Source organism: Zonotrichia leucophrys, chromosome 4A (assembly GCF_028769735.1).
Source record: "Zonotrichia leucophrys gambelii isolate GWCS_2022_RI chromosome 4A, RI_Zleu_2.0, whole genome shotgun sequence".
NCBI lineage: Eukaryota > Metazoa > Chordata > Aves > Passeriformes > Passerellidae > Zonotrichia > Zonotrichia leucophrys.
In genome coordinates, this window is record NC_088174.1 from 218,602 (window position 1) to 243,339 (window position 24,738).

At 58.5% G+C, this 24,738-nt stretch overlaps 1 protein-coding gene and 1 non-coding gene across 9 annotated transcripts; both read left to right on the forward strand.

Annotated features, from left to right (window-relative positions):
* The first annotated feature begins 3,319 nt into the window (after positions 1-3,319).
* Positions 3,320-24,682, forward strand: DGKK (diacylglycerol kinase kappa). 8 transcript variants are annotated; one of them, XM_064712907.1, is made up of 30 exons: positions 3,320-3,579; positions 4,521-4,765; positions 14,021-14,131; positions 14,247-14,327; positions 14,555-14,659; positions 14,868-15,000; positions 15,187-15,293; positions 15,716-15,841; positions 15,990-16,092; positions 17,572-17,734; positions 17,831-17,939; positions 18,108-18,247; positions 18,383-18,464; positions 18,927-19,018; positions 19,281-19,380; positions 19,628-19,868; positions 20,091-20,189; positions 20,300-20,399; positions 20,804-20,911; positions 21,364-21,460; positions 21,539-21,646; positions 21,786-21,899; positions 22,032-22,166; positions 22,252-22,418; positions 22,532-22,649; positions 22,737-22,823; positions 22,931-23,032; positions 23,097-23,214; positions 23,732-23,862; positions 24,233-24,682. In XM_064712907.1, exons 2-30 carry the CDS (start codon positions 4,568-4,570, stop codon positions 24,305-24,307), a joined length of 3,450 nt encoding a protein of 1,149 aa, XP_064568977.1. In that variant the 5' UTR covers positions 3,320-3,579; positions 4,521-4,567; the 3' UTR covers positions 24,308-24,682. The 8 variants fall into 8 exon arrangements, with proteins under 8 accessions (XP_064568977.1, XP_064568975.1, XP_064568972.1 ...); XM_064712905.1 differs by having other exon boundaries at positions 21,367-21,460; positions 22,916-23,032; XM_064712902.1 differs by having other exon boundaries at positions 3,321-3,579; positions 22,916-23,032.
* Positions 6,019-6,115, forward strand: LOC135448003 (small nucleolar RNA SNORA17). The gene has a single exon (XR_010440371.1). It is a non-coding gene; the product is annotated as a small nucleolar RNA SNORA17 (small nucleolar RNA).
* Positions 24,683-24,738: the final 56 nt, after the last annotated feature.

The following is a 24,738-nucleotide window of genomic DNA, read 5'->3' on the forward strand; positions in this document are numbered from 1 at the left end:
TAGGAGTCACGGCGCTTGGGTAGTGGATACAGGGTTTTCCCTGGCAATCTCTCGGGGCATAGCTGCCAGAGCATTCGGGGCAGCCCCGGGGAGGGGGTGGCCGTGCCCGGGGGGATGTCGCCGTACTGCTTCTGCTGCTGAGCCTATTCCGGGGTGCCCCGATTCACCGGGCTGTCCCGATTCACCGCGGTACAGCAGGGGGGTGCCCGGAGCCTTCCCCGGGAACTGCTCTGCTCGCCAGGAGCGCCGGCGGCCGCTGGGCGGCGCCACTGCTCGGACGGGGCATGCGCGTGCAGGTGCGTGTGGGGTGTGGGAGCGCAGGTGCGCGCGAACACGCGCGGTGGGGGGGGGGGGGGCGCTAGTGGCGCGCGCGTGCGCAGATGTTGGGAGGGGCGCGGGGATGCTCCAGGGTGAGCACAAGTGCACGGGGCCAGTGTGAGTGTAGGCGAGTGGGTACACACCCCCACAGTGGGTACACAACCCCACAGTGGGGTACGCACCACCACACTGGGGTACACCCGTACATAACCCCACACTGGGGTACACACCCCCACAGTGGGGTACACACGTGCGCAGTGAGGTACACACCCCCACAGTGGGTACACAACCCCACAGTTGGGTACACACCCCCACACTGGGGTACACCCGTACACAACCCCACACTGGGGTACACACCCTCACAGTGGGTACACACCCCCACACTGGGGTACACCCGTACATAACCCCACACTGGGGTACACACCCCCACAGTGGGGTACACACGTGTGCAGTGAGGTACACACCCCCACAGTGGGTGCACACCCTCACAGTGGGTACACACCCCCACACCGGGGTACACACGTGCATGCACACAGCAGCGTGTTGGCGAGTGGCCAGAAATGTGTGGAGTGTGAGCATATGGCAATGCAGGGGATACAGGCACATGCACGTCAGTGCATACAAGTGAACATGTACGCACAGTTGGATGTGTGCACATACACATGAGCACACACAGCTGAACTCTTACATAAGTGAATGCATGCACACACCTCTGAGCATGCATGTTCTCATAGTTGAACACATGCCATATATGTGAGTTCTCATGAAGAGGGCATAGATCCATGCTGCTGCACACAAGTGTTAGTGGCCAAGTGACTGCACGTGCAGGTGAATGCATGCACGGGGGAACTTGTCCTATGTCTGATGTGCACATGTGAATGCATGCCCACGTTTATAAGTGTGAGTTCATAGGGCTACTTGTGCAAGCCCTTGCATGTGGATAACTGCAGGCACAGGGAAACTGTGCCCCATGACCCATTCAAAACACCATTGTCCCTCCATGCAGCTCCAGCTGCTGCCAGGTATGACTGTCGGCCCACGGCATGGTGGCATGGCTGGCTTGCTGGATACAGGGACCCTCAATGCTGGATGTGGCCATGGCATGGGGTGTCCTGGGGATTGCTTTGTGAGACTCCAGAATTGCAAACAGAACCCACAAAGGTATGGTAGCCCCTGGCCCTGGTGTCTGTCTCCCCATCATGATGATCTCTCCATTATACAGATCCCAGGTCTGTCCCACAATGTCCCATACACCTGAGCTGGGGAAGGATGAGGATATGGCAGGTAGTGATGCTTTAATGAGAGACCCCTGCCACACGTGGGAGATGGGGAATCCTGGAGCAGAAAAGTCCAAACCCCATAGTATGGTACACATAGTAGACCCCCCTCACTCCCACAGTCCATTACAGCCCGAAAGGGAAAGCCGTGCATTGGGAAGGGACAAGAGAGAGCTTCCTGTCCCTGCACTGAGGCAGAATGGCCCAGGAGGAAGGAAGGGATATGGGGCTCTGCCAGCATGGAGAGTCCAGAGCAGCAGTGGGTGAGAGATGAGCGCAGAGGCCCATGCAACACTGTGGGATGGAAAGTGAGGCCAGAGCTTCTCTCCCCAGATTTTTGGTGGCACACCCCCCTGTGTGTATGCATGTGTGTGTGCTCCAACACATATTCCAGGGCATGCTCTATGCAATCACACCTCTGTGGGGCCATCTGCATGCATGCGCACCACAGAATCACAGAAAGGTTTGGGGTGGGAGGGATTATTGAAGGATATTCTGTCCAATTCTCCCTGCCAGGGGCAGGGTTAGGGTTAGGGTTAGGGCAGGAACATCTTCCAGGGATGTCAGGTTGCTCCAAGCCCTATCCACCCTGTCACTGAACACTTCTAGAGATTGGCCAGCCACAGCTTCTCTGTGCAGCCTGTGCCAGTGCCTCACCACCCCCATGAAAAATGATTTCCTCTTTCTGTGTAATCCAAACACACCATAAGTCACTTTATAACTGATGGCCCTTGTCCTGTCCCTACATGCCCTGTGAAAAACTCTCCTTTTGGAAACTCCTTGATATACTGAAACGCTACTTTAAGGTCTTACTGGAGCCTTGTCTTCTACAGGCTGAACAACCCCATATCTCACAGTCTGTTTCCACAGTAGACTGTTTTCAGCCCTCAGAGCATCTCTGTGGTGTTCTCTTGACCCACTCTAGCAGCAACACATCCTCCTTGTGCTGGAGACCCCTGATCTGGAGCCAGCACTCTTGGGCATGTCACCAGAGGACAGCAGAGCAGATAGGGAGAAGCTGCCTCCCTCATCGTGCTGCCCACCCTGCTGGAGATGCACTCAGGACATGGGCGGTCCTCTGGGCTACCAGCACATTTGTGTGTGCGTGGAAGTGTGTGGCAGCATCTGTGTATGTGCTTGGCCGTGCCTCCATGTAACGCCATATGCCCATATGGTTGCATGGCAATGGTGCACACGCTCACCTGTGTGTGGGGTGTGCGTGTGAGTATGTGCACAAAAATGTGCGTGGCCACAGGGTTAATGCTCACCTGTGCCAGCCGTGTGCCTGCCCTTGTCCATGTGGGGAATGCACAAATATGTGCACAGTGGCAGCGCACGTGCTCGCCCATGCCCACAAAAATCTATGTGCAGGCACAGGGTGCATGTGCTTTCCCATGCCCAGGGTGCGCAGGCCTGTGTGGTCTGTGATTGCTTGTGCATATGCCTGTGTGGAGGTACACACGCATGTGCGGCTGTGATGCCTAGGCATGTGCTGGCCCTGCCCACGTGGGTGGCGCATACACAGGTGCACTGCAGTGCTGCATGTGCTCTCCCGGGCCCATGCATGTATCCATGCGAGGGGAGCATCCGTTTGTGCACGGTGCAAGCTGTGTCTGCCCGTGCATGTGCGAGCCTGTGCACACGTATGTGCGTGAGCACACCCACTCGGGTGTGCCCGCCGCGCCTCCGTGGGCGGGCAGCGCACACGTGCGTGCACGTGCTCTCCCGTGCCCGCGCGGGTGCCGCACACGGATGCGCGCGGGGGCGCGCGGGTGCCCGCTGTGCCCGCATGCTCGGGGCCGTGCGTGGGCCGCCCGCGCCGCGCAGCAGCGCCCGCCGTGCCGAGCAGGCCGGGGCTTGCGGCAGGGGCAGGGCCGGGGCCGCTTGCGGAGGCACGTCCTGGCGGGGCCGGGGGGCCTGCGGACGGCGGGCCGGAGAAGGAGCGACCTTGCGCCAGCGGCGGCGGCGGCTCGGGTCGTGCAAGGTGTGTGCGGGGCGGGGGGCGCTCCGCCTTCTCTGTCCCGGGCGTGCTGCGGGATGCTCGCCGGGGATCCGGCACCCGGCAGCCCCGGGGCTGGAGGAGGCAATGCACCCGGGGGGGGGGGGGGGGGGGGGGCGCGGGCCGCAGCGCTGCCCTCGCTCCCTCCCTCTCCCCGCAACGCTTGTTGCTGCGCCGCGGGGAAGGGGGAGGGCGCGATGGAGCCGGCCCGTGGTAGGTGCGTGGAGCCCGTCACGGCGCCGTGGGGTGGCCCCTGCCACCCCCAACCCGGCCACGGCAGCCCTGCTGCCGTCCAGGCTCGCTTGTCGGGTAGGTGCCCCCACCAGTCCCTCCTCAGCCTTCGGGGCCGGCAGGGGTGCCATGGGGACGGCTTCCCCCGCATGCGGGAGCCCCGCGCTCCCCCATCCATCCCAGCCCGGCCGCAGGCACCTGCTCGGGGCTCGCGAGCCATGGGCGCAGGAGGTTCGCCCATCCCTTCCCAGCTGCCGGAGCCAGACGGATGGCGGGGTCCGGCTGCTGCTTTTCATGGAGATCCCTGCGCTGTCCCCGGCCACGCAGCGCAGCCCAGCACCTCGGGGGTGGGCAACAAGGAGAAATAGCACAGGCTGCGGGAATGGCTTCCACTCCTCTATGCACCAACGTACCAATGCCCCAGCACGGGGCAACCACAGTCTCCTGTGCCCAAGTCAGGGACAACATTGGGATGCCAGGTAGGCTGAGGAATAGTTGGGACACTGAAAAAAAGGCAAGGAAGGAAAACTTTGCCTGCAAGGATGCCACCCTGAGTGTCATTTCTGGGCAAGGATGCACCATCTCCCTTGATTTCCAGGGCTGCACCTCCCAGCTAGCAGAGCCTTACAGGATGAGGGGCCATGCATGTCTCTTCAGGGCTTTTCCTCCATTCCTATGTGTCTTTGTCCTCTCAGGGCTGTCATCAGGGGCTACAGAGCTCTGAGCCAAGCCAGACTGGAAGATGGCTGAGAAGCTGGTGCCTGGGGACCTGTTCTCGAGGAAGACCCGGGAATCAGTGTCATCCCTGGACTTGGACAAGCTGACACCCATCTCACCCGAGGCTGGTGGTGAGGAGTCATCCGACAGCGAGGGAGAGCAGGAGGACAGTTCTCACAAGCTCATCCGGAAGGTTTCCACCTCGGGGCAGATGAGAAGCAAGGTCAGGGCTGGGGGATGCCGGTGGTGAGGGGCTGGCTGGGTGTGGGGTCACTGCTGAGGACAAGGCGGGGGAGTTTATCAGGGTGTAAATGGGTACCAGGTTCTTGCTGCTGGCAGACTTGACCCAGCCACAGCTGGGAGGGTGTTGGCCCCCTGTGTCCTATGGGAGGGCACATAGAAACATGCAAACCTCACAGTGGTGGTGTCAGCATTGGTCCCATGGGGCTGTAAAGCACGGATTTCATCCCACTATTCAGGAACAGGGTCTCTCCCATACCCAGAGGGCCCTTACCACACTGCCTTCAATGCTGCATTTGTATCCCCTGGGTTCCCCTTACCTGTCCCTGGAAGAAGAGGACTCCTTTTAGGATGCTCCATGGATGTTCTGGGACTGAGATTTAGGGTCATGACAGTTTTGTAGGCTCCTCAGATCCCACACCCTGCTGCAGGCATTGTGTGTGTAGGGCTTGGTAGGTGGCAAAATGGAACCGTGCATCTTTCCTAGTGCCCTAGATCAATTTGGCTGTGCCAGCTCCCCTGCAGGTCCCATTCCCACAGATCTAGTCCCCAGTGGTGGTTTGCTGGACAGATGGGAACACCTTTGAGGTCAGACGTGAACACTCATATTTCCCAGCCATTAGCATGACAGCAGCTGGAGTATCTGTGTGTGTGTATCACAGTTTGCTCAGAAAAAGCTATTTTGATAGCTTACAAAATTTACAAGATTACCACTACAAAATACGGGGTGTGGTGCCTTTAGCCAGACAGGAGCGCATGGTCAGAGGTCCCAGGTCAGGACAGTGAAATGCAATGCTGGCAGAAATAACCTGGGCCAAATGGCCAGGTAGGATGTGAGGAGAGAAGGAGGTTTGGGGGAACATTTTGGGGAGGGAGGATGCAGACACAGTGCTTGGAGGATGCTCTGGATGACATGCTGGTCCTTTGCATCCACCTTTCAGCTGGGGGAAGGAGGTGGTGGAATGAGTCAAGGCAGTGCCTGCAGTGTTGGGCGGCACATGGGGGCTGCTAGAAATCCCCCTACAGCCAGCTTCCCGTGCCAGCCTCTCCTCAGTGGGGATTTGGTGGCTGTGCTGCTCCGCGATGGGGGAGAGCTCTGAAAACACGGCATAGGAACGTAGTTGTGGAAAAGAGGGCTATTACTGGACTCTGGTGTTGGGTGCTGAGGGCATGAAGGAAGGGGAATGAGGCAATGTGGGTCTGGTTGCAGCTGTGGGGATGCTTGGAGCTGGGGCAGGCTCCCCTCCTGCTGTCCCTGTCTTGGCTGTTGTGCCAAGCCTGGTGCACTGGCATGAGGTGGGGCAGAGGATACCTGCTCAATGGTATGGAAATTCCATGCTCCCAACCTAGCACTGTGGGGTTTTTCCACTTGGCAGTAGAGACTTCTGGGGCATGGGGCATTGAGGGGCTCTTATTGAGTCCATCTGGCTGCTCAAGGAACATACCTCAATTTTCCCTTCTTTGAAGCAGGCTGGCATCAACTCTGCCCTCTCCAAGTTGGCTGCCACATGGGTGGAGAGGGCTATGCTGGTGCAGGGTGTTGGGGAGGAGGCACAGTGGGAAGCCAGGCCATTGTGCAGGATCATGGGGATGCTTAGCTCTGTGTAGGAGCCCTCAGCACCCTTCTGGAAGGGTGTTGGAGTTTGCCATGCAGCACTTGCCATGCTGTGGGGCACAGGGACATCACAGGGAGCCATCCATGCCAGGAAGTCTGAGGGGAAGGGGCAGATGGCTGGGCTATGCCCATGTCCTACAGCAGCAGCACAGGAACACGAGCATGCTCTGAGCCACAGCCCAGTCGCCAGAGCCCCCCATACCTCAAGCAGGTTCCGGCCTCGCTGCTGACAGGCTGCGCGTGGGGAAAGGCTGTCTCCCTGCCCGCTGTGGTTGCTGCCCATATCCTGCTTGGCATCAGCAATTAGCCATGCAGGAGGTCATGCTGTGCAGCATGTCAGGAGAGGCAGGTGGCATGATGGATGAGCAGGTGGAAATGACATGTCTGGGTTAACAGCCCATGGAGCTAGGGGAGAGAGTGAGAGCTGGCAGGGCTGGAGCTGAAGGGGCCTGAGAGTGAGCTGTGTATGCCTCCCCTGCCACCTCCGTGTTTTCAGTGTTGCGGTTCAGTGTTTTTCCCGAGGATGCCTTTGCCCTGGTCCTGATGGGCAGGACTGCACTTGCCAGCCTGGCATCTGGTTGGATGGACTCCTTCCTTTCCTACGGAAATGAGGATTTTTGGATGACATTGTGCAGTATCTGTGGATCTCTGGGCTTATATGAGTCCAAACCCAGCACACTCAGGACCCAAGCCCACACAGAACTGCATGAACGAGATAAGAGACGAGAAGCACTCCCTGCCACGTGGGTCAAAGTGTCCAATTTATTCATGTGGGACAGATCACCTCTGATGTTGGCGACCACCCAGGCAGCAAAGAGGGCGTGCCTCACCTGCAGTGGGGCTTTGTGCCCCAGGTGGTGGGGGCGGGGAAAGAGGACCACATCTGGGAGGGGTGAGGGGAGGGACCATCCGTGGGACAGACCACAGGGCATACAGAACCAGGGGGTTATGTGACGGGAACCCATGAGAAAGGGGGAACATGCCATTCACGTGACCCAATAACGTCTTTCCCCAACACCCAATGTAACTAAATTCCTATTTAGTGCAATACAACAGCATTGCTGCTGCCACCCAGGTCAGGCTTACAGCCCTGACAAGGCACATGTGCTGCCTGTCACTCCAGCCACAGCCACGGGGTGTGTGCCATGGCAGGCACCTTCCTGAGTGACACCCCTGTCTTGACATCCTCGGCACCCAGGTGGGGCTGGGGCAGGGAGTGGGAATCATTGCCTGCACCCCAGGGACAGGTACCTAAAGAACACAGTTTATAAGGGAGAGTTCAGTGCCAGAGTGGCAGCTCCTGAAACAGCAGGTGGTGGGGCGTCAGGGCTCACTGTCATATTTTGGGTCAAATGTGGTGGATGGGGTGCTTGAGAGGGTGTATAGAAGCCTGCCATGTTGCGGGGCTGGGAAAGGTCAGGACCCCCACCCCATCCACACTGACTGGGGAGGCCTTGGTCTCTGGTGATGGAAGCAGGCAGCTTCTCCCACTCCAGGGTGTTGTCCAGCCCCTGGGACAGGAATAGGTGAGGATCATTTTGGGATCTGTTGAATCCTTCTGATTGCTGCTCCCCAGTTCCAGTGCTTCTGCACTCTGAATGCTCATGATCACATCCCTTTGTCAAGCCTCCACATCAATCACATCCCCCCCACTCCACACCTCCAGGCTGGAACTGTGCACACCCTGTGGGGTGCTTTGTGCCAGCACTGCTGTGGGGGCGGCGAGGTCATTGTGCTCAGTGACAAAAACAACTGCCAGATGCAGGTGTCCCTACTGGAGTGAAAGGCTCCAGGATGGATGGAGTCTTGCTGACATTCTCCCTCCACCCCCACCAATCCTCCTCAATGCATCTGGGGGCTGCCAGTTGCCTGTACCAGGTTTTAGGTGCGCAAGTGCAGAGTGGGAGGGGGATGTGATGCTGTTTCCCAGCACTGGTCCCCTTAGGGCTGGGCTTGTAGAGAAGGTGAAGGGAAGAGAGGGCCTGGTTCCGGGGCTCACCAAGGCATTTGAGTTGATGGGGGTGGTGGGTCACATCCTGCTCATGTGTCTGGGGCGTTCATTCCCCGGCACTGCCTCAGCGCAGGCTCTCCCAGCAGCTGCCTCCCAGAGTGGAGGCAGAGAGTGACCCAGCAGTGCTGTTTGGTTCAGCAAGTGACAGGTCCTGGGGTGATTGCACCCAAGCTGGGGGGTAGGGGTATCAAGGGGAACACAGCGGGGTGCGTGCCAGGGATCCAGGGTTGCCCGTGGCATAGGAACAATGTTCATGGCCATGGTGGGCAGGGGTAACCATGGCTTGTCTGCTGTTTGGAAAGGGGAATCCTGTTCCTGAATTCCTGATCTTGAGATACATCACAGCTGTTTGGTGGGGCTGAGGGACCCACCAGAATCCTCCCATGGGGCTCAGGGAGGTCAGTGGGGTTATTGGTACCCTTGTCCTTGCTGCAGGTATTGAGCATCCTGCAGGCTCAGAGTGCCCCAGGAACGAGGCAAGCTGTACCTATGCATATTGGGGTGTTGGGCAGGTGTAGGGAGCCTGGTGAGGCAGTGCTATAGAGCCAGGCTGTGGGGAATGTTGCCCACTGAGTGCTAAACCCTGGCCAAAAATGAAGAAAGAAGGTAGAGCTGGCTGGGGCCAGGCCTGGAAACCTTTCTTCTGCACAGCTCCTGGGCAGTGCACCCTCTAGACTTGACACTGGTGGGACACTGGAGCATCTCTCATACAGAGGGAGCCTGAGAGAGCTGGGACTGTTCAACCCGGAGGGGAGACTGTAACCACGGAGTCCCTGGTTTTTGAAAGGGAGGGTGCAGCAAAGGGGGAACCAGGCTCTTCTCAGTGGTGTCTGCCAATGGAGAGAAATGAAAAACTAGGAAATTGCATCTCAACACGAGAAAACACTGTCTGAGACCAGAGAGGCTGGGCTTGCTCTCATTAATCAGGGCTCACCAAGCTGGTGCCTGGGGTGTGAAGATAGCCCCACTGTCACAAGCCGGATGTTTGTGAGGTTACTCAAGCACTCTGCCCTCTCCGTGCCAACTTTTTCTGTTATGTGAATGGCGTTCTTGTCCATCAGCTCTTTCCCTCTCCTGCTGGGCAGAGTGGGAGGGCTGTTCCCACCAGCACTGGGGCACAAGGTGCAGGGGTGAACTAGTAAAAGTTGGTCTGATGCAGGATGCTTGCAAGTATGATGCTTGGGGACTGATGTGGCTGTAGATAGGGAAGAATGACCTCATTTCTAAAAAGCAGCTGCTGGATAATGTGCTCTAGGGGGGTTGCCTTTCTTCTAGGGGCTCCTTTCCTCATTCCTCTCCTTCTGTTAATTGTCTGTTGCCTTTTAATGGTCTTGTGGGTGCAATGTGAGGGCGTGTCAGGGCTGGTGCTAGAATCTCCTTTTAAGCATCCACCCAGCACAGGGAAGGGATATTGTGGTTGGTCCTGAAGTGCCAGAAAGCTCCATCCTCTGGGAGCATATGAGGAGCAAAGCACCTGTCAGGCACCGAGCCCCTTGACTGCCCAGTGCCGGAAGAGCTCTGCTGTGTCACAAAGCTTGATAAGGTTTCCAACTGACTCCAGCCTGTGGGGTGCCTAGCAGCTGGTGCAAGCCCTGCAGCTGGGCTGTTTGAAGCCTGCCAGCTTTGCTCTGCTGTCCTGGTGCCTGCTGGCTCAGCTGGGGGATGAGCTCTTATGCAACTGGACCCCAGCTTGTGCCCAGTGGGCTGCTGCACTTGGAGCAGGAGGGTGGCTACCTGGAATGATGCTGGTGCAATGCAGGTCGGTGTGTTGACGAGTTATCCTCTTTCCCCTCTCCTCCTATTGGGTGAGGCATCGTGTGGTCTCAGGGACAAGTATGTCCCTTCAGGAGTGGTGTAGGGTGGCCAGCTGTGTGGGCAGATAGTGTGGTGCTCAGGAGCCATATGTATGGCATTCCTGGGTAACAACCTTCCTGGCTCTTCTCCAGGCACTGCTTCGCTGTCCAAGCCGACCCCAGCAGGAAAACCCTCCTGCCCCAGCTGTGGTCCGACCTGGATTCACAATGGGCTCTTGCCAGGAATGGTGGTGACAGAGCTGGGAGAGCGGGGTAATGGAACAAAGCAGCATCCTGGGGCTCTGCTTTAGGGCTGAATCAAGGGCTGGCATTTCAGGTTGTAGCCTGACCTGGAAGAATCCCTGGACTGCCGTTCAAGCCCCCTGCTTGTGCTGAGCACACAGGCAGCCTGTGGCATGATGGCTTCTGGAAACCAGCCCAGTCCTGCCACAGCACGTGGCTGGCCATCCTCCCAGGGCCATTTTTACCTGTGTCCTCTCTGAGGCTCCGCTGCCACTTCAGCTGCATCTGACCTGGAGGTGGTAGTTTGTCTGCAGACACTGTATGGTTTCATTCTCACCTTTCCCTTCCTGCCCTGTGCCTCTGGGATTCCCCCAGTGCTGGTGCTGAGCCCCCTGGGCTGGAGAGAGCAGGGAGGGACCTTGGGATGGGGCAGTGGAGTGCTGGGACAGAGCCCGACAGGGGAGCTGGCCTCTGGCTGATGCTGGGCAGGTTATATGTGGCTCTGGGTGTGCCGCCTTGGTTGCTGAGGTGAGACTAGCTCTGGCTTTGCTGAGGCTCCCTGAAGTGCTGCCTGGGGCTTTCCAGAAAGAAAAGCTGTGGTTGGGGTGAGTGGAGTGGCTTGGGTTGGTTTTAGAGTGTGGGAGGCACACTGTGTTTTACAGCTGTGCAATGACTAGTGCAGAGCTCCCAGCCCAGTGAGCCAGCGCTCCTGTTGTCCCCAAAACTCTCCAGGAAGAAGAGGCAGTCCCTGTGCTACAGGTGCTCAGCTCCAGCTCTTTTGAGCTCTAGGGTACCTAATAGCCCCTTGCTATACAATTGTGGTGACCCTGGTGCTCTGGACAGGGTTTTGAGGAGTTGGCACAGCAGGGGTGATGCCACCCTGGCATGGCCTGTGTGCCCTTGCCATTGTCACCCCTTTCCTGTTTGCAAAGAGGAAACCCTTGGCTCACCCAGCAATGCTGCTGCAGCATGCATTCCCACTGTGTGGCTGGGCCTGCAGCTGGCGTTGGCCATCAGGTGCCTCTCAGGTGTCCTTCTGTTGTTCATTGCAAAAGCAGGGGTCCAAAACCATGGAGCCACTTGGGAGCTGCTCCCTGCCCCAACAGCTGGAGCAGGTCTCAGCTGGCTGAGACCCATGGTCAAAAAATGAGGTAGGTGGGTGGCTTACCACAGTGAGATCCCGAAACAACCCTTCATCACCCCAGACTTGTGTGCCTGCCCAGGCAGCGTGGGACAGCTGGACTCCAGGGCTTATTTTGGAAAGGGGACCTGCCTTATTTTCCCCTGGGAGGGGTTGTCTGGCCCCGTGTGGGCACCAATGGAACCTGTACCACGTGGCATCACACACCAGGGATGATGGAGCCTGGATGGGCAGCTGCTTACCTGAGGAGTTATGCAGCAAAATGCTACACATGGCAACACAGAGCGCTTGGGCTTTGATGCCCAAAGCAGCCCGCAAGGGTGGCCGTGGGGAGAGGTGCCCCCTGAGCTTCTCTGCACCAATTTTGCTGCCCCGTGTTGGTTTGGCTAGGGATTAGTCTGCACTGGTGGAAAACTGAGGCACAGTCTCCCCAGCCGTGGTATTGGAAGTGTTGTGGTGAAGGTGGGCGAGCTATCACGGGTGTGGTGGTGGAGGTGGGCGAGTCTGCTTTTCAGGGCAGCTGCATTCTGTCCCTGGGAGTGCCAGGACTGTGATATCTTGGGGCTGGGTGATGACTTTTTGCTGCTGTCAGGAGCTGCTGCTGCTGCTGGGGTTGTTTCAGCTCTGACCTTCCTTCGCAGGAGCGGGTGCCACCCTCCTAGGCAGCCAGTCCTTGCTGTGTCCTACCCCCAACGTGGCCCTGGAGCCAGGCAGAGTGCCCATGCCCAGCTGGCTCCAGCCCCGGCTGCGATAGCCCTGAGGCACCATCATGGACCTACCCCTTCTTCCTTCTCATTGTCATCCTTTTCTTCCAATGGCCTCCCCGCCCTTCACCATCACAGCTCCTGACACCACTGCCCGCTGTCACACACTGCCTGTTCTGTGCAACAACAGCGATGACTGCAGCAAACATGGAACCTGTGCCTGATGGGGGCAGCCAGGTGTGGTGGATGTGGTGGTTGGGGCTGGATCCCCCCGGGCCATGGCAGGACCCTGGCTTGTCCCCTGGTGTGGGACAAGGACTGCTGGGTGAACGATTTGTGTGCGGGTCTGAGGTCACAGCTGGACCCCCCTGGAGGGATCCCTGTGTGCTCTCACAGCTGAGGCCAGGACAAGGACTCAGTGTGCCCCGGGGTGCTGGCACCGGGGACCGCTGGGCTCTTTGAGCCTGCACTGACATTCTGAGGCACCATGGTGATTGATTGACCGCAGCCAAACTCTGCAGCAGTCTTGGGGAGTGATAAAGGCTTAAAACATCCCTCTTCAAACTCCAAGCTGGCAGAGAGCAGGGAACAATGTGGTGGGTGCCCCAGGGAGGTTCAGGAGGGTTATGCATTTGGATAGTTGAAGCTCAGGGAGCACCCCAGGTGGGGTTTTAGTTTCTTTGTGAAGTCTTCTGCTATTCCTGGTGGTTTGGCCATCTGGTTCAGACCCATGGGGCAGTAGATTTAGGCTGAGACCTGGGGCTGGTGTGTTTGCAGGCTGATGGGTGCCTGGCTGCCACCTCTTGCAGCACATGGGTTGGCACAGGAGTGTGGAGCCCCGCTATGCTTCCCTCGCTGTGCCCTCATGCCCAGTGCTAATTTGCTGTTAAATGTGGCTTGTCATCATGTGCCTGGATTGGATACAACCACTGTGGCAGCTAATTGCAGAGAAGCAGCTGAACAGAGCTGCCGGTGGTGTTTAAAGAAGATACAATCATAGATGAGGCAGTGCCAGAGCATCTCTGCCACCTCTTTCAGGCTCATAGCCATGTTGCAAACACTAATTAATTGAGTCTTGTAAACACCACTGCAAGAAGGGTAAATATTGGCAGGTGCTGTGTTTCGGGGGGAGGCAGAGAACGGGCAGCCAGGTTGCAGCGATGCACTGGGCTGCAGGGGATGCTCTGCCTGCTGCAGGCTACCCTCAGCCCCAGGTTGTCCTCTCCAGGGACTGTGGGGGCAAGGCAGAGCTGGCTGCGCTCCGGCTCTGCTCCAGCTCTGCTCTCCAAACCAGCTGGGGCCGCAGTGCCCAGGTAAAGCCACTTTGAAGATGCAGTTGCTATCTCTGGGGCACTAGTCTCCTCTTAAAGGAAGTTCTGCTGGCTCCAGTTCTGCCCTTGGCTTCTAGGGAGCTGCAGCAGGGTGAGGATCTCCAGGCACTACCCTGGGGATGGAGAGGAAGAATCAACAGTGGAGCCTCTGCACTGCTGGAGACCTGCATCTTCTAGTCCTGCCATGCCCAGCAGCCTCCTTCCAGATCACAGGCAGTGCCCAGTGCCCAGGCGATGGTAGGCAGGGAACATAATTTGCCCTGCTACATGCAGCAGAGAGTGAGCCCCAGAATGTCCAATCTGTGCTCCTGGGGACCCGGGGACTGGTGTCACAGGGGAAAATGGTGGCTTTGGTGATCCTGGGGGGCTACGGGAGCTCAGGACACTGTGGTCTCTGCAGAAGAGCGTAAAGGAGGGGCTGTTGCTGAAGCAGACGAGCTCCTTCCAGAGGTGGAAGAGACGATACTTCAAGCTGCGAGGCAGGACACTTTATTATGCTAAGGATGCCAAGGTAGGCTAGGGGGTGCTTCCAACATGCCCAGTTTGGGGGGGACCTGAGCCTGCCAGCCCAGGAGGGGACAGAGATCCCTGCCTGGTGGACTGGGGCTCTGGTTCCTCCCTCGCAGTCCCTGATCTTCGATGAGGTGGATCTGTCTGATGCCAGTGTGGCCGAGACCAGCACCAAGAACATCAACAACAGTTTCACGGTGAGGGAGTTGTGGGGCTACCAGCTGCACCCTGTGGAGACCTTGGAACCGTGTGGGGAGGCACTACAGACCTCTCTCATCCCCCCAGAGCCATGGAGCACTCCATGGCATGGCCTCCTGCTGCTTGAGGTGGCACTGGTGTGCCAGAGATTGCTGGGGTCTGTGCTGGGTTCTGGCTGGCCTGGCAGTGGCCTTGCGAGAGAACGTGGGGATGGTGATTGTTGCAGGTGATCACGCCATTCAGGAAGCTCATTTTATGTGCGGAGAACCGGAAGGAGATGGAGGACTGGATCACAGCCCTGAAATCTGTCCAGAAGTGGGAGATCCATGAGGTGATGTGGGCAGGCTGCTGAATGGATCTGTATTTCTGTGTGGAGTGTGTTTCCCTCTGTGTGCCTTTGATTGCCAGAAAAGAGCTGTTGCCCTTGGCACAGCCCCACAAGGAGGACAGGAGTTGGGCTGGGGGGACTCAGGAGGCCGGGAGAGAGGGAGTGCCGGCTGAGGGTGCCAGGCACTCATGGGGCAGGGCTGTGTCTCCAGGCCACACAGTTCAACATGGAGCACTTCTCGGGCATGCACAACTGGTACGCCTGCTCTCACGCCCGCCCCACCTTCTGCAACGTGTGCCGTGAAGCTCTTCCAGGGGTCACCTCCCATGGCCTCTCCTGCGAAGGTCAGTGCTGGCGTCCTGCTGGGATGTGGGCAGGGGTTGGCATCAGAGCAGGGCAGCCTCTCAAGGCTGGGCCAGAGCAGGAGTGGTGCAGGGTGATGCCCACTGCCCAGATGCAGAGAGGTTTGGGACCAGGGATGTGCATGCCGTGGGGACCTTCCCTGCTCCTCACTGCTCTCCCCCATGCAGTCTGCAAGTTCAAGGCGCACAAGCGCTGTGCCGTGAGAGCCACAAACAACTGCAAGTGGACGACTCTGGCCTCCATTGGCATTGAAATCATCGAGGATGAGGATGGGGTAAGCAGGGGAGTCCCTGTCAGGCATCCTGGCAGGACAGATCCTCCATCAGAACTAGCCTTGCTGTGCCCAAATCAGGAAGCAGGAAGAAACTGTAGCGGTCCCCTGCACTGTGTGGCCTCTGGGCTTGGCTCTGCAGGGGCGTAGCTTGGGGACACCTCCTCTGGAATCCTGTATCAGGATCCCTTTTTGCTGTCCAAGTGGGATCACCTCCAGACATTTTCTGGGGATATGTCTACCCTGCCTAACATGCTGATGGCTTCAAGCAGCCAGGTGGGCAGGGATGAGAGGACATGGGAGGGGTCCCAGACCCACCTTGCCCTGCTAAATGGCACCACCTCCATGGTGCTTGTGGAAAGAGGTGGCCTATGATCTTTCCCTGAAGTGTGCAGGATGCTCTTGGTAGCTGCTTTTCTCTGCAGGTGGCCATGCCCCATCAGTGGCTGGAGGGGAACTTGCCTGTCAGTGCACGCTGTGCTGTCTGTGACCGCACCTGTGGCAGTGTCCGGAGGCTGCAGGACTGGCGCTGTCTCTGGTGCAAGGCCATTGTAAGGATATACCCACACACCCTGTCCCCGCCCCTCTCCCAGCACAGACAGCACTGCCCCTCCTGTGTGCATCTCTGGGAAAGCTGATGCTGAGACTTTGGTGCTGCATCCCCCTGCTCTGCTGATACAGGCATTCCTGCGTTCCCAGGTTCACGGTGCCTGCAAGGAGCTCCTTGGCAAGAGGTGCCCCCTGGGCCAGTACAAAGTGTCCATCATCCCGCCAACTGCCTTGAACAGCATCGATTCTGATGGTGAGTTGGGGAAGGCACAGGGCTGCTCTGGTGGGGGGGACAGGCTGTTTGGGATAGGGCTCTGAGCTCTCTGAGGTCTTCTGGAGGCTTTGACTTGTTGCACTGTGCCTGTTTTGTGGGGCAGCAGGAACACTAACTTCAGTAGGCTCCAGAGTCAACGCCCTTCCCTTAGTTGAAGTCTGTTTGTTGCCTTGCACTCTGTTTCAGGGCTTGGTGGTGTTCTGTGGGCTTTGGGGTGGCATTTCTTGCCTGCATGTGGCTTTAGCTGCTCCTGCCAGGTCACCACTTGCAGTGGCTCAGGACATGGTGCCTCTGTGCTGGGATCAGCAGTGCCAACCCTGTACCCCTGAGGTGGGCCGTCCTCTGTTGCACCTCAATGGGTCAGCATCTGTCAAGGCAGGATAAAGCTGTTGCTTGGGTTATTTCTCAGTGTCTGAAGCTCAGCTGGTTTTTTGGTAGTGCAGAGCACAGCTTTGCCCTGGCACGGGAACTGCAGGGAAAAGCCATGTGGAGCGTGGGGGGACCCCCCCAGCTGTCTCCTTCTCTTGAGGGGCCCAGCTGGCCTCCGCTGAGCAAAATCTGTTCTTCTCCTCCGGATATTGCTTTCTTCATTCTTTACTGCTTTTCACCACTCAGCTCAGCCGGTGGCTCATTTGCCTTGTTACTAATTGGGATGCTGTCAGGGTAACCATCACGCGGCTGCTCCTCAGCTCCAGAGCCTCGGCTGCTGGTGGCTGATCCCTGGCAGCATCTCTGCCCTGTCCCTCTCCAGCAGCACAGCCACCCGTGGCTGTGGCTGTTGCCCACCCGACTGGGACCAGTTTAGCAAGGCCTCAGTCCCCCCCTTGTCCTGCCATGCTGTCGTGCTGCAGCATATGAGTGCTGCTGGCAGCAAGCTTTTCCGCTGCAGCCCACGCTCTGACTCAGCAGCTCTCAGTGCTTTGTGTTACTGCTCTGCTGCACTCAGCTGGGCTGGGAGTGGAGATGGAGCAATGGCCAGGCAAGGAGGGGGGGACTGTGGGGATGTTACCCCCATGCTCCTGCTGTGGTGGGGGTGCTAGGGCTCCTGGTGGCAGCCCATGGGGCTCTAAGTGCAATAGCTGTGGGGCTCATGCCAATGGCATGATGGCTGATATGGTCCCTGCTGCAGCATTGCTTGGTCTGCCAAGGGAAGAAGCCTGCAGACACCAGCCAGGGAACTGGGATAGCCAAGATGTGCCTGAGGCAGGTGCGGGCTCTGGGCCAGCTGTCAATCCTGCTCTGCCTTGGGCACATTTCTTTCCCCATCTCATTTCTTAAAAAGCATAGTGCTTCCTCTTCCCTCTGCCCCTCACCATCCCCTGGGCATCCCCATCACTGCCCCTCCTGCCCCAGCACCCCACAGATTGGGCTTGGCACAGATGGAGTGTCCATACTCTGCTCTCCTGAAGTGTGTGTGGGCAGTGAGAGCTGGGGCTCATGTGTTTGGGCTTTCTGCAGGTTTCTGGAAAGCCACCTGCCCCTCGACCTGCTCCAGCCCTCTCCTGGCCTTTGTCAACTCCAAGAGTGGGGACAACCAAGGTGTCAAGTTTCTGCGCAAGTTCAAGCAGTTCCTCAACCCAGCCCAAGTCTTTGACCTCATGAATGGGGGCCCACACCTGGGGTAAGCACCAGCCTGAGCACCCTGGAATTGCCTTGCTGGGATTCCAGTGGGCGCCTGGCACAGCACCTATTCCCTCTCTCCTTGCTTGCCACCCAGGCTGCGCCTCTTCCAGAAGTTCTCCACCTTCAGAATCCTGGTGTGTGGTGGGGATGGCAGTGTGGGTTGGGTGCTCTCTGAGATCGATGCCCTTGGCCTCCACAAGCAGGTGAGTTGGGAGTGCCTGGCATTACTAGTGTAGGCTGGCACCATCCCCAGCACTGGGACACTCTGTGTTCCCCAGGTGCTGCCAAGCAATGGGCACGGCAGAGTTGGGGGTGTCACAGGTGCCCCTGGGGGCTGCTCTGAGCCCCCCCACTCTGCCTCTCTCCTGCAGTGTCAGCTGGGTGTCCTGCCGCTGGGGACTGGTAATGACCTTGCACGGGTCCTGGGTTGGGGCAGCCTATGCGATGATGACACTCAGCTGCTGCAGATCCTGGAGAAGCTGGAAAGGGCCACCACCAAGATGCTGGACCGGTGAGCAGGGCACGGAATACATGCCTCTCTGTCCCTCCTACCCTGGCATCTCTTGGGAAGCCTGTCCCAGTTCCTTGCCTGTCCCTGTGCTAGGGGGCCAGGAGATGACAAGCAGCCATGGTCTCTGTTTGGCAGGTGGAGTGTGCTTACCTATGAGGCCCCCAAGCAGTCCCCCTCAGCACTGAAGGAGGAGGAAAATGGAGACTCCGACATCCAGGTGGGAACTGCTGGCATTTGGGGGCTTGAGATGGGGAGGGCAGGCTGGAGGGCAGGTTCCTGTTCAACCCAATTCAGGGACACACAGGGAGGGATGGCACAGGAAGAGGTTATTCTGGGGGTCCCTGGGGCTCTGAGGGGGCTGGAGTTGGCTGCATGCAGTGAAATGAGCCTGGCAGGTCTCAGCCTGGCATATGCAGTTGGGAGCAGGCAGAAGGTGAGGTAGAGCTAGCCTGCCTGTGGACAGCTGCTTTAGACTCTTCTGTGTGCTCCTGTTCAGCCCCTTGCCCCAGTTTCCCTCCTGATGTGACTGACCTTGCCTCTGCCCAGCAGCAGTGGTGGGGAGTGGGCTGAATAAGGGCTGATCATCCCCAGTTCAAGGCTGGCTGGGCAAAGCTCCGTCCCTGAGCGGGGCACATGGCAAGGTGGCAGGTGTCCAGCTGTCTCCACCTGTGTCCCCCAGGTCCAGATCTCCCATTACGCGGACTCTGTTGCCTTCCACCTGGCCAAGATCCTGGAGTCAGACAAGCACTCAGTGGTGATCTCCTCTGCAAAGTAAGGAGGGAGCTGTTGATGTGGGTGCCAGGAGCCCCTTTTGCTGGGCTGGGGCCTGTCCTCCGGACCACTCCACCCCCCTCGACCAGGCTGTCTCAGCTGGCCTCCAGCAGCTGCCGGCTGTGCTGGTGCCTGGCAGATAATGCTGGCTGTGCTGGCCTTCTGGAGCAGCAGGTGTTATCCCAGCAGGCGCCCTGGCTGGCATCTGTGCCTCGCTGGCCATGCTGTGCCCCTCTTGACCTCCAGCCACTTCCCTTGGCAGGTTCCTCTGTGGCACTGTCAATGACTTTGTGACTGAAGTTGGGCGGGCTTACAAGAGGGCGACAGAGAACAAGCAGGAGGCTGAGCTGATGGCACGGAAGGTGTGTTGCAGGGGAGCTGGAGGGTTGGGTCAAGCTGGTGGCACAGCCCGTGAACAAGGGATGGGCTGCTCCGCAGGCCTGTGCCCTTGTTGAGCATGTATGGGGGTGTGCCATGCTTGGGGTGCCCAGGCATGGGATGGCCAGGTGCTTGGGGGTATCCAGGCACTCATAATGCCCAGGGAAGCACCCAGCACTGGTGGGGGGCAGCAGCTTGTGGCAGATACTGAGTGGGGTGAGTGTCCCACAGTGCGCCATGCTGAATGAAAAGCTGGACTCATTGGTGCGGGAGCTGAATGAGGAAGCTCAGGCCATCATGGTCCCTGAAGAGATGGCACAGGCCACCCACGCTGATGTCAAGGACCGGGAGAAAGCTGGCATCTTCAACCCCAACCCCCAGCCTCGCATCTTCAAATCCAAGGAGCAACTCATGCTGCGGGCAAACAGCCTGAAGAAAGCCCTGCGGCAAATCATTGAGCAGACAGAGAGAGGTGAGGGAGTGGTGGGACCTGGCAGCTTCCTGCTGCTGCAGCAACCTGGCAGGGACTGTGAAGCCACACTGGGTTGGTGCTGGACCCATGTCTTTGTTCTCCCCTGGGATCCTTGGGATGGCAGCAGTGGCCCCACCCTGGGCCCTTCGAGCCCACAGGCCTGACACGAGGAGGGGCTACAGGGCTGCACAGACTCCCTGTCATGCCCCTCTTTGTATACAGCTGTGGATGAGCAGAACAAGCAGACCCAAGCCTACCAGGGCAGTGTGGGCCCCAGCAAGGACAGCTCGGAGGAGTTCAACAAGGAGGAGGAGAAGCTCAGTAAGATGCCAGCAGGGCATGTGGCATTTTGTGGGGGCATGGGGGTGAGCTGTGGGATGGGCTCAGGGAGAGAACCCGTGTGGCAGCTACCTCCCTGTCACCCTGGCCAGGCTCCCGGCGGGTGACGGTGACCTCTGCATCTTCCTCCATCGTCCTGGAGCGGCCAGACACCTTTGGCAGCTTGCAATTCCCTGAAGACCCCAGCACCCTGTGAGTCAGGTGTTCTGCCTGCCCCGGAGACCCTGTCCCACTCTTGCTGCCCAGGAGCAGAGCTGGTACCATGCTGTCCCTTTGAGGAGGCTGCTGCTCACCAGCGTGGCATCCCTGGTACCAGGCCCTCCTTGGCCAAGCAGTGCCCATGCTGGGGGAGCCTGCCTGTGGATGGTGTGGGATCTCTGGCTGATGCTTTGAGCTTGGTGTTCCCACCTGCAGGCAGGTCCTGGCTGTGCCATGATGACTGAGGGAAACTAGCAGCCATCCCTGCTAGTTTTGGTCAGGCTTCCCAGTGCCAGCCGCTCTGCTCCAGTGGGTGTTACACCACATCCTCTGGAGCAAGCCCAGAGTCACCGATGTGTGGCTGCTGCTCAACCTGCTTTCCCTCTTGCTGATTTCAGACACTTCTTGGAGAAATGTGTCATGAATAACTACTTTGGCATTGGCCTGGATGCAAAGATCTCCCTGGAGTTCAACAACAAACGCGATGAGCACCCCAAGAAGTGCAGGTTGGCTGGAACCCATAGATTTCCCCCAGGAAAAAACATGTACCCTTGGCTTTCCAGTGCCATCAAGTTGCTGGGAGCCATGGGGGTGACTCAGGCCTGCTGTGTTGGAGATCCATCCTGCATCAGATTTTGTACCTGCACCCATTGCTGGGATGAGCACCCCTTGGTGGCAGGCTGCAGACACCTCAGAAAGGGTGAAGACCTGAGGACTCGGTGGGATTTACTTGCTCTGCAGCTGGAGAGAGGGACATTGCCATGCTGGCGTGGAAGGGTCGAAATCTGGGTGCAACATGCTGCACCTTTGGCTTTTCTGGGAGGTAGCAAGAATTGAGGAAACTAAGGTGGGGCCAGCCATCCGGGACTGTTCAGCACAGTGCCCCAGGAAGGGTAGGGAGCCTGTGACAGGCAGTGGGGAGCCCACAGCCCCTCATCTGTTCCACTTTGCCCCACAGCAGCCGCACCAAGAACATGATGTGGTATGGGGTGCTGGGCACGAAGGAGCTCCTGCAGCGCACCTACAAGAACCTGGAGCAGCGGGTACAGCTGGAGGTAAAGGGCTGGGAGAGCAGGGAAAGGGTGGGAGGGGCAGTGTTACAGCAGATCCCCAGGCTTAGCCCTCTCTTGCAGTGTGACGGGGTGCCAATCTCACTGCCCAGCCTGCAGGGCATTGCTGTCCTCAACATCCCCAGCTATGCTGGGGGCATCAACTTCTGGGGAGGCACCAAGGAGGATAATGTGAGTGTCAGTACCATGAGAGGAGTTGGGTGGCGTGATGTCCTTTCCCCAGTCCTAAGATACCCCAGGGCTAGGGTGTCCCTGCCTTGGGCACACATGGGGGAAAATGGATGTCTTCATGTGTAGTGATCTTCTACAGAACTTTGGGGCTCCATCCTTTGATGACAAGAAGCTGGAGGTGGTGGCAGTCTTTGGCAGCATCCAGATGGCCGTGTCACGGGTCATCAACCTCCAGCACCATCGCATTGCACAGGTAGTGGTGAGGTACCCTGCAGGACCACAGCTAATGCCTGAACACTGTTGGGGCAGCAGTGGGGCCTGAGGCAGTGTGGCTCTGCTCAGCCTGGCAGCTATTGATGCCACCCCTGGGCTGTGTGCCCCACAGTGCCGCGTGGTGAAGATCACCATCCGGGGCGACGAGGGTGTACCTGTGCAGGTGGATGGAGAGGCCTGGATCCAGCCACCTGGCATCATCAAAATCCAGCACAAGAACAGAGCCCAGATGCTGACAAGGGACCGGGTGAGACTGAGGAGCTCAGCAGAACCATGCTGAGGGACATGGGGAGGTATGACAGTCTCAGAGGGGCCATGTCTGTCCCCTGCAGGCATTTGAAAGCACCCTCAAGTCTTGGGAGGACAAGCAGAAAGGGGAGAGCTACCGAGCAGCCACACGGCCACGGCTCAGCTCCCAGCAGTCCATGGAGTACCTGACCGAGGAGGAGAGCAGCCTCTTGCAGCAGGTCTCACGGGTTGCTGAGACCCTCATTGCCAGGTCAGACTGTGGGAAGGGGAATATAGTGGGCACAGGGAGGAGGGAACTGTGCTGTGGCCATGCTGTGCCCAGCCCAGGGGAGCCGTGGCAGCTCTGGCCCCTGTCACCCGCAGGATCCATGAGGCAGCCAAGGCTCACAAAGCCATGGAGCAGGAGCTGGCGCATGCAGTCAATGCCAGCTCCCTGGCACTGAGTGAAGCCCTCTCCCACAAAGCTGCTGGCACCTCAGAGGTGAGCGGGGACTGGGAGTGTAAGGCAGCCTTTACCCAGGCCCCATGGGGCCCTGCTGCTCAAGGGGTTACCCCCTCTGTGCCCCAGTTTCTCAGCAGGAATATGGCTGTGGAGATGGTGCTGAGCATCAAAGAGCTGTGGGCTGAGACCAGGGCATTCCTGGATGGGAAGGCGGTGAGTGAGGGACTGGAGAGCACCCGAAGCCCCTCAAGGCTGCTACCTCTGGGGGTGGCAGCAGGGTTGGGTATGGGCCCTGTCCCCCACAGCTGGACTCGCCGCAGGAGGAGGAGGCGCTTCAGGGCCCTCTGAGTGTGCTGGGCCAGGAGCTGCAGCGGCTGCTGGACATCCACTGGCTGGGCCCTATTGCCCACCCTGCCGAGGAGGTGGGTGCACAGGGACTGGGGTCTGGCACAGCCCAGCCTCAGGGAGCTGTAGCATCCCACCAAGCCTGGCTTCTCACAGGAAGGTGCCAGCAAGGGAAGCTTTAAGCTTCGCCTCAACATCCCCAAGCCCAGGAAGGAGAAGGACAAGCTGCAGAAGCAGAAAGCCAACAGTGCACTCCCAGGTAAAGTGAGCAGTGTGCCAGGGAGAGACAGGTGGTGCAGTCCATGCTAGAAAGGACCCCCCTGTGCTGACCTATCCCTCAATGTCCTGTTCGGGGAATGCTGGGGAAGAATCCTCAGGAAAGGGGAACGGGGCTGCTTGGGAGTGGCACCCTTGTCACCAAGAGCCCCTTAAAGCTTTTTCTGATTATCAGACTTGTAGAGCACCCCCAACCCCATAATTCCTTGGCTAGGGGGAGAAGGGGGCTCTGGTACAGCTCAGACCTTTGGGTAAGTCCCTTGTCCACAGCTGGGGGTCTGGTTGAGGGGGAGCAGCTCAGGTGCTCCATAAGTAAGCCAAGGAGAGGAGAGACCTCTGCAGCCCGAGCAGGCTGTGGCCTCTGGCCCTGCTGGAGTCAGGGGTGGGAGGGGGTATGCTGTCTGCTGACCACAGGCTGCCATCACTGCTGCCTGCGCTGCTGTGTCCCACTGCCTCCACAGGCCCCAGCAGCCCACCACTGTGGTTTTCCTCCCTACTAGCAGACAAGTGGGGCTCCGAGGAGGTGGCAGCTTGGCTGGAAACGCTTGGTTTAGGGGAATACAGAGACATTTTTGTTCGGCATGACATCCAGGGCTCAGAGTTGATTCTGCTGGAGAGGAGAGACCTTAAGGTACAACCCCCTTGTGCCCTGGGGAACATGGTGCCGTCCATCCCTCCTCTCCCTATCCTTCCTTGGCAGGTTGGCCCTGCATCTGGTCTGCAGAGTTGAGCTTGTGCAGCTTCTGCACAGGGGAGGGAAACAGGGGAGGAGGGTGGCCTTGGTCCTCCCGCTGTATCAGCAGCACCTGACCCTCAGCTGCATTCAGACATAGGGATGTGCTTTCAAGAGGAGAGTGGGCTTCAAGCAAGCACTATGCTCTAGCAAGGGAGAGCATGGGGAGCTGGGCTGTGCCTCATCCTCCACCCTGTAGCTTGTCTACCAGCAAGGGCCAAGAGCTGCCCCCTGCAAATGCATCACCTCCTCTTTCTCTTTCCTGCAGGACCTAGGGATCACCAAAGTGGGCCATATGAAGAGGATCCTTCAGGCCATTAAGGAACTCAGCAACCTGCCTTAGGCTGACAGCAGGGCAGCAGCCCAGTCCAGGTGCTGGGTGGGTGCTGCCCCCAGGGAACAGGGGTTGGGTAGGGGAACAGGTCCCTGCCCTTGCCCCATATGTATGGAGCCCCCCCGCTTGCCTCGCTTTACCACTCTGTCCCGAGTGACCCTGGAGCCGCTGCTTCTCCCCCAGCCTGTGGGGCTGGAGACACTGAAGCAGAGGTCTACCCTGATAGGTGTGTGGTCTGACCACCAGTCCCACCCCTTCAGGGTCAGATGGTCACCTGGGGCCACCCTCTGTGTGCTCAAGCTGGAGCCAAAGCAAAGTTTCCCCTTCCCCATGTGGGTATTTATGCTGTGTAAATATTTGGAGAGAAGATACTCATTGCTGCTGCTTGGTAGTGTCATTACTAAGGGGAAGGCGGGGAGGAGGGAATTGAGAATACCTTT

What these genes read in the sequence shown, in the direction of transcription:
- DGKK (XM_064712902.1), top strand. Translation starts at nt 4,568, where the DNA reads ATGGCTGAGAAGCTGGTGCCTGGGGACCTGTTCTCGAGGAAGACCCGG. An exon ending in CTGAGCTGATGGCACGGAAG is followed by an intron (nt 19,381 to 19,627) that starts GTGTGTTGCAGG and finishes AGTGTCCCACAG; the next exon opens with TGCGCCATGCTGAATGAAAA. An exon ending in CATTCCTGGATGGGAAGGCG is followed by an intron (nt 22,824 to 22,915) that starts GTGAGTGAGGGA and finishes TGTCCCCCACAG; the next exon opens with CTGGACTCGCCGCAGGAGGA.